The sequence below is a fragment of the Entamoeba dispar genome, genomic scaffold (assembly GCF_000209125.1).
Source record: "Entamoeba dispar SAW760 scf_1105229460357 genomic scaffold, whole genome shotgun sequence".
NCBI classification, from domain to species: Eukaryota; Evosea; order Mastigamoebida; family Endamoebidae; genus Entamoeba; species Entamoeba dispar.
In genome coordinates this window covers 4,215-11,591 of record NW_001854152.1, presented here as the reverse complement: position 1 = coordinate 11,591, position 7,377 = coordinate 4,215, and the positions used below count along the sequence as shown (strand labels likewise).

At 24.5% G+C, this 7,377-nt stretch overlaps 7 protein-coding genes across 7 annotated transcripts in view, besides 11 other annotated features; 3 read left to right on the top strand and 4 right to left on the bottom strand.

Moving 5' to 3' along the window:
• Positions 1 to 34: 34 nt before the first annotated feature.
• Positions 35 to 56: a sequence feature (AT_rich).
• A 189-nt stretch (positions 57 to 245) lies between these two features.
• Positions 246 to 1,028, bottom strand: EDI_059420 (uncharacterized protein; the record flags this gene model as incomplete). Its single annotated transcript, XM_001737101.1, has 1 exon — positions 246 to 1,028. The coding sequence occupies one exon, from the start codon at positions 1,026 to 1,028 to the stop codon at positions 246 to 248; it is 783 nt and encodes a 260-aa protein (XP_001737153.1).
• A 55-nt stretch (positions 1,029 to 1,083) lies between these two features.
• Positions 1,084 to 1,111: a sequence feature (AT_rich).
• A 28-nt stretch (positions 1,112 to 1,139) lies between these two features.
• EDI_059410 (uncharacterized protein) lies at positions 1,140 to 3,259 on the top strand (the record flags this gene model as incomplete). The annotated part of the gene is made up of 2 exons (XM_001737100.1): positions 1,140 to 3,104; positions 3,224 to 3,259. The coding sequence occupies 2 exons, from the start codon at positions 1,140 to 1,142 to the stop codon at positions 3,257 to 3,259; spliced, it is 2,001 nt and encodes a 666-aa protein (XP_001737152.1).
• Positions 1,239 to 1,291: a microsatellite.
• Positions 1,695 to 1,870: a microsatellite.
• Positions 2,419 to 2,489: a microsatellite.
• Positions 2,508 to 2,714: a sequence feature (AT_rich).
• Positions 2,783 to 2,948: a sequence feature (AT_rich).
• Positions 3,260 to 3,301: 42 nt separating the features above from the next.
• Positions 3,302 to 3,898, bottom strand: EDI_059400 (uncharacterized protein; the record flags this gene model as incomplete). The annotated part of the gene is made up of 1 exon (XM_001737099.1): positions 3,302 to 3,898. One exon carries the CDS (start codon positions 3,896 to 3,898, stop codon positions 3,302 to 3,304), a length of 597 nt encoding a protein of 198 aa, XP_001737151.1.
• A 13-nt stretch (positions 3,899 to 3,911) lies between these two features.
• Positions 3,912 to 3,954: a sequence feature (AT_rich).
• Positions 3,955 to 3,986: 32 nt separating this feature from the next.
• Positions 3,987 to 4,448, top strand: EDI_059390 (MKI67 FHA domain-interacting nucleolar phosphoprotein, putative; the record flags this gene model as incomplete). Its single annotated transcript, XM_001737098.1, has 1 exon — positions 3,987 to 4,448. One exon carries the CDS (start codon positions 3,987 to 3,989, stop codon positions 4,446 to 4,448), a length of 462 nt encoding a protein of 153 aa, XP_001737150.1.
• Positions 4,449 to 4,497: 49 nt separating this feature from the next.
• Positions 4,498 to 4,576: a sequence feature (AT_rich).
• Positions 4,577 to 4,605: 29 nt separating this feature from the next.
• Positions 4,606 to 5,106, bottom strand: EDI_059380 (uncharacterized protein; the record flags this gene model as incomplete). The annotated part of the gene is made up of 1 exon (XM_001737097.1): positions 4,606 to 5,106. One exon carries the CDS (start codon positions 5,104 to 5,106, stop codon positions 4,606 to 4,608), a length of 501 nt encoding a protein of 166 aa, XP_001737149.1.
• A 122-nt stretch (positions 5,107 to 5,228) lies between these two features.
• Positions 5,229 to 5,367: a sequence feature (AT_rich).
• Positions 5,368 to 5,408: 41 nt separating this feature from the next.
• Positions 5,409 to 6,269, bottom strand: EDI_059370 (60S ribosomal protein L5, putative; the record flags this gene model as incomplete). The annotated part of the gene is made up of 1 exon (XM_001737096.1): positions 5,409 to 6,269. One exon carries the CDS (start codon positions 6,267 to 6,269, stop codon positions 5,409 to 5,411), a length of 861 nt encoding a protein of 286 aa, XP_001737148.1.
• Positions 6,270 to 6,336: 67 nt separating this feature from the next.
• Positions 6,337 to 6,372: a sequence feature (AT_rich).
• A 415-nt stretch (positions 6,373 to 6,787) lies between these two features.
• EDI_059260 (uncharacterized protein) overlaps positions 6,788 to 7,377 on the top strand; it is a gene marked incomplete at both ends in the record, with an annotated part of 1,322 nt that continues 732 nt past the window's right edge. The window contains one exon of the mRNA XM_001737095.1: positions 6,788 to 7,313. Coding sequence (XP_001737147.1) covers positions 6,788 to 7,313 — 526 coding nt within the window. The remainder of the gene's footprint in view (positions 7,314 to 7,377) is intronic.

Genomic DNA, 7,377 nt, shown 5'->3' with positions numbered 1-7,377 from the left:
TTTTAATGAATATAAATCTAGATAATATATTCAGTATTAATTATTAATATTTATTTGCGTTATGAATTTATTATTTATTAACAAAATAACCAATAATAGTTTTAATGCCAATACATTAAAATAGTATTAAATACTGAGAATAAAATAGTGATGATGATCATACTTTAGTGAAAAGTAAAGAATATAAATAAATGCTGTTTAGATAAAAAAACAATAAGATATATTTTATAAGAATAACTATTAAATTATTCTTGTTTAATTTCATTTTGTTGTTTTTTAGCAATAATAATCTCTTTAATTTTATTACATAAACGTTTCAATAAAAGGATTAAGTTTAAGAATAATTTCAATGTTGAAACAATTCCTCTCCAATAACTAAAGACATAAATTAACATTGTAGTAGTATAGAAGATAATAAGTGAAATTTCATCTAATGAATTAACTAAATAACGAAGAAAATAAAAGATATATTTCCAAGGTAAAAATGGAAGACTCACAAGAAATGAAGTAGTCGGAATTCTTTCTGAGAACCAATCCATTAATAATAAAAGTTCATTTTGTAAACGAGTTAATCCACCAGTCTTTTTATCAATAAAATTGTATAACTTAGCAAATAATACTAAAAACATTAATGTATTCATTACTGCTGTTAAAAAGTTTAGTACTTGTCTCATATGTTTTGAATAAATTTTTACAAATGGGTATTCCATCTGGTAATGATTTGGATGGGGTAATTTACTCAACTTATGTTCATAAATAAAATTTTCTAGTTCATAGAAATCTTTTCTTTCAAAATAAAAGTAGATACATCGTAAATTGTGAGATTTTACTAATTGTCTTTCTTCTAATTCAATAAAGAATTTCCCATCCTTATAAACACGATACTCTAATGATAGTGCAGTAATATTCTTCCATGAAACTTTAAGATCCTCTCCTTTTAAATGAGCAACCCAATATTCATCATTATATTCAAAAACTCCAGTAGAATGATAAATACTATCTTTAATAAAAGTAAATTGATGTGTCATTAAATTGTTTTAATTATTCAATTTTTGAGATTAAAAGATCATCTCTCAAACTTCGTAATATATAACAAAATTTATTTAATAAACAAAACTAATGAACTAAAAAAAAAACAAATGGAATCAAGTAAAGACCAAATTATTCAGAAAATAATTCAAAAGAATTATTATGATGAAGTAAAAAAGATGTACAAGATATTCTTTATGTATATTAATGAAGAAGAAATTGAAAAAGAAAAAATAGAAAAAATAGAAGAAATAATAGAAAATCCAATGTATTTATGTTATGAAACAAATATTGAAATGGAATACATTGAGTCTTGTGTTTGTGATAAAATGAAAAAAAAAGAAATTGAAGAATATCATACAATGAATTGTATTTTTAATTCAAATAATGAAAGAATCAAAACATATTGTAGAATTAATTATTGTATTAATCATCAATTAGATGAAGAATTAGTTAATATAATTAATAAGAATTTAGAATGTAAAGAAGGAGATTATTATGAATATTATACGATTTGTGAAAAATATATAGAAAGAAAACTTATACAATTTTTTCAAAAAAATAGAAACATCATTTTAAAAATTAATAAGTATGGATGGCATTTATTATTAAAAAATAGTAATGATGAAATAATTGAAAGTATAGTTGAATTATGGATAAATAGTAAAGATAATGAAATAAATAATGTAGAAATAATGAAAGATAGGTTAAGAAAATTAAAACGAAATAATAAAAACAAAATTTTAAAGGATTATATTAAAAATATATCAAAAGAAAATGAAACAAAAGAAGAAATGATGAAAAGAATAATTAAATTTAATGAAGAAATAAAAGAAGTAAATAATACTATTATATGTATGAAAGATTCATTAAATACTCATTTTGGAAAAATTGATAATAACGAATTAATGATTGTAACAAAAGAAACTCAAAAAACTAGAAATGAAACAGTTCAAAAAATTATTTCAGAACGAGGAACTTTTTATCTTAATTCAATTGTTACAAAAGAAGAATTTGAAATGATGGAAAGAAAGTATCAAAAAATATCAAATGCATTAAATAATATTTGTATTGGTAAAAGTGTAATTGAAATGAGTACAAAAGAATTGTATGAAATAAGTGAATACATTGAAATTGAAAGTCAATTAATTGAAGAAATAAGTGAAGAAAATAGTTATTCAACAGAAGATAGAATTATACTTATTGATGCATTAAGTCAAAATATATTAAGTTATGATATTTGTATATTAATTAATCAATTTAATGATAATAGAAAAGAATTTATTCAAGAACAAATGGAAAGAATAGGAAAAGTTATTAATAAAATTATTCCAGTTCCAATAAAAGATAAAATAGTCATTCAACACTGTTTATATGGAATTAAATATCAAATAAGTAAAGAACAAACAAAAGAAAGTTTAGAAATATTGAAAGAAATAGAAAAAGAAATTAAAAAAGAATTTTTTAAAGAAGAAATGATAATTTTATTAACAATTTTATTAAAAATAATACCAATAAATAATATTATTGAAATATTTATTTTTCATGAAAAAGAAATGAAAGAAAATGAAATTAATATTATTATTGATAGTATTAATGATTACTATGACCATGATAAAAGAAAATGTATTTTTAAATTAAATCAAATACAAACAAAATTTAATTTTTTAATATTATTAAAATTTCTTATTGTAAAAGAAATTATTGAAGAATGCAAAGAAGAAATGAAAAGAGATTTAAAAGATGCATTAAGTTATTTAAAATATTTAAATGATGAATATTCAAAAAAAATTAATAGAAATGAATTAACACAACAAATTATGAATATTATTTGTTATAATGAAATAATGAAACATAAAGAATTAATTAAAAACACAAAATATTTAAAGTTATTTGAAATAAAAAAAATTAATTTATTTCCAAGGATTATTAATTATCAACAACAAAAAGAAGACGTTCTTTTAAATGAAAATTCTCTTACGACTCTTTCTAAAAATAATTTATTTCAACCATCTCAACAAATTAAATTATTAAATACAAACTATCAAAATGTAACTAAAAGTTATGACGTTAAAGTTCTTATTAATATTATTCTTCGATATCAAGGAATTAAATTAAGTGGTAGTAAAAAAACAGAAATGAACTTATTTGAAAAAGAAAGAATGATCAAAGAATTAATTAAAATAATTCAAAGAAGTGGACATCAAAATCAATGGAAAGCTGTTTATAGAATACATGAAATTTGTGGATGTCTTCCTATTCAGTTATGTAATTAATTTTGATTTTCAGTAATTAATTTATGTTGTACTGATAACCAATTTTCAAAACAACATAAATATGGACCATAAGAACTTAAATAACAAATTAGATAATCAGATAATGAAGATTCAATAATAGGAAGTAATGAAGATGAAGTACCACAAGGATGAATAAAAAACATATAATAGTCTTCTATTAATGGATGTTCATTCATTGTAATAAAAAGATTTAATGGATCATTACTATTATATTTTTCAATTCCACTAAGTTGTGATAATAAAGTTGTTGCTTGTTCTAATTGAGTAATATATTTATTCTCTTTGTTATCAAATAATGATACTCCAAATTGAGGTACTTGATAAGATGTATTATAAAGAATATGATGAATAAAATAATATCTTTTTTGTTGTACTTGACAAATAGTATCATCTTTTTCTTCATAAATTTCTTCATTAAGATGATTATTATTAAACTGAAGTAATTCACCTAATTCACAGTCATGAATAATAAATCCTCTTGTATCCCATTTCCATTGATATTTTCCTAATTTATTAAGACAATTAACAATTTTTTTTGCTTGAAAATTAAATTCTTTCTTATTGAAGTTCATAGTTTTGGTTTTGATAATATTATAATAATATTTGAACTATTAAAAAATTAATTAAACCCTAATTTACTAAAAAATACATTTACAATTAATGCAATTTGAATCATCAGATTTTGCTGAAATAACACCAAAAGATGTAGAGGCAAATAAACCAATTGTTCGTATTAGAAATCTTCCAAAAATTCTTGACGAATATGATTTACGAAGATATTTCTCTCAATATGGAGAATTAAAAGGATTGGCCATTAAGAAAACTGATTTTGGAATAAGTAAAGGAACCTGTGTTGTTAAATTTGCTGATTGTGTAGTAGCACGTATTGTAGCAGAAACATTAAATAATCATATTTTAGAAAATCAATTACTTCAAACAGAGTTATGTGAAGCAAAAAAACGTAGATTTCATTCAACCTATCCAGTTCCAAAAGGTCAAAGAAAAACAGAACCAAAGATAAAAGTTATTACTCAAAAAGATGTTGATGAAAGAAAAGCTTCAAATGAAGAATTAAGAAAGAAATTAGAAGAACTTCATATTGATTTTGATTTCCCACAATAATAAATGATTGAAAATATATTTTGGTATTTTAAGTTGATTGGTTTGTAAGAAATTAATATATTAGTATAAAGAAAAAAATATATGTTTTAATTCTTTCTTTTTATTACTTAAATAATTAATTAAAAAAAGTATTTCAAATTAACCTTTTCATTTATAATCAAGCAGTTGAAACTCTTTTTCTTGCTTGATCATTTTTCATTTTCATAGCTTGTCTAATACCATCTAATTCGGATTCTAATCTTTGAATTTCCACTCTCAAATCTGCTTGAACTTGTGGATCACTTTCAAATTTAAGTGCATTTTCTTTTTCTCGTATTTTTAATAATAAGTCTTGTTCCTTTTTTTGAAGGTCATAAACTATATGACTTCCTGGAGCAATTGATGCTTTTGGGATTGGAGTCACTTTTGGCAATCCTTGGATATAACATGATTTAGATGATTCTAACGATTTTTCACCAACTTTAACTGAACTTTCTGTTTTATCACAAAACTTATATGCGACAATGCAACAAATAATAAAAGATACTACGAAAGCTATTGAAGTATGTAATAATTGAAATTTAGGTTCACTTTGTCCATAAACAAAATAAGTTGGGATATATATAATAAAACAAAGTATTGACAAGAATATAACTTTACAGAATATTAAAATTTTCATTACTCTATTTAGTTTCTTCTTTTATTATTTTTTAAGTTCTGCCCTTTTTATTATATTGTGTTTTGTTTTTCAATCAAAAATTCTTATTCTTTATTATTAATTATTCATCTTCTTATAACCTCATTTTTTATATTCTACAAAATTTTAATATTTATCTAATAAATAGTAAATCTTCAAAAGTTAATAAAAAGTGAAAATTATTATTTCTTTTAATTTATTCTTTTTATTTTAATTATTTCTTTATTAAAATGTTATAAATAACAACTAATAAAAATCAAAGAAATAACACAATAAGGGTCCACTTAAGCTTGTTGAGCAAGTTTAGCGAGTTTGGCTTGGATAGCAGCCTTTCTTTGTTCAAGAGTAAGTTTCTTAGAGGTTGGGTATTTCTTGTGTTCCTTCTTTTCTTTCTTTTCAGCAGCTGGATTTTCTCTAATCTTCTTATGAGCTTCGATATAAATGTTTTCAAGAGCTTCTGGAGCAATACCAGCAGCAATGAATCTACCGAATTGTTTCTTATAAAGGTCAGCATCTTCACCAGAAAGATATTTCATGTAAGCAGCAACATGTCCACCAAGGATTCTGCTTCTAAGGGCTTCTTCATTTTCTCCAGCTCCAGCAAATCTGGTAGCAGAGTGTGGGACGTAAACTCCACCATCACACATTCCCTTAAGAACAGCAAAGACTTTAGAACCAGTAGTAGTTCTAGCAAGTCCAACATCAAGAATACATTTGAATGGTCTTCTTTCTTCAACTTCTTCTGGGGTATAATCTTCACCGAGTTTAGCAGCATCAGAAACTCCAACAAATTGTTTATCCATACCAAGTTTTTGAAGAAGTCTTCTAGCAAGAAGAAGTCCAGTGCAGTAAGCAGCAGCATAGTTGGTTAAACCTAATTTAACTCCATATCTTGGTAATTCATGTGAATAAGCAGCACAAAGGATTTTATCACCAATAATTTCTGAGTAAGCAATTTGGGCAATAACAGTCTTGTTAGTAATTCTAACAACAACTCTGTATTTTGGAGTCTTGAACTTGTCTTTGTCTTGGAAGATCATCTTTCTTCTAGCATAGTAATCAGTCTTTCCTTCTCTTCTTCTTCTGAATTGAGTTTGGTATTTCTTGAAGTAAGCTCTATTCTTGATAACCTTAAGGAATCCCATTGTACTGATTATAGAAGGGTTACTTGTTTTTATAGTGTCTTTATTATTTACTGGGGTTTCAAAATAGTTTTTAATTTAATTATTTTTCTATTAAATTTTATTTCTTAGTGTTTGGTGTTTTATGTGTTTGAACATAATTTAACTAGAAAAGATTTATAGGGTTAAGATCTTTAGGTTTTCTAGTTAATTAAGTTTTTTTTATAACACATCTTTGTTGTTTGGTTTTATCTTTTAGAATCAGAAGGTTTAACATATATGCGATGTACAAGTTGGTGCTGATAGACTGTTTTCATAACCATGTTTTTTGTTAATTTTATTAATAAAAAGAGAGGTGTTATACATTTTGGAGGTTATCATAAAATAATATTTTACTAAAAACAGTTTAAAGAATATTTTTCTACTCCAAATCCTTATTATTTGAATAGATTCTTATAAAATATAAAAACAAAAATCAAAGTAGAAAGACGCTCTTATTGAAGTAAATCCTTTTGACTCAATCTAGATCTTACAATTTAATAATGACCTTTCAGAAAAGAACATTTACTATTCCAGGAGAACAGTCAAAACCTGTACCTCCTATTCCTCAAAAAAAACCAGCACCTCCTACACCCTCAAAATGTGCACCACCTCTTCCTACAAAATGTGCACCACCAGTACCTCAGAAGAAAGTTGCACCACCTATACCTGGTCACTCAACAATTAGTGAAGAAAAACATGTTCCATCAATTCCAGAACATAGACATGAAGCACCACCAATTCCAGAACATAAACATGAAGCACCACCAATTCCAGAACATTCATTAGATGATACATCTCAAAGAAATAAAGAGATTAAACCAAATAAATCAAAAGAAAATAAAGAATTAGCTAAAAACATTGCTGGAGACGTTAAAGATGTATATAATAAAATGCCACCTATGACTGAGGAACAAAAACAACATGCTAAAGAAGAGGCTTCTAAAGCTGGAAAAACTGCATATTCTGGAGCTACGAAAGCAGTTAAAAGTGAAGAGTTTAAACAAGCTAAAAGTCAAGTTGCTAGTGGTGCTAAAGCAGCTGTCCATAGCAAACAATTTAAAGCATTTACTAGCGGACTTGCTAAAGGGAA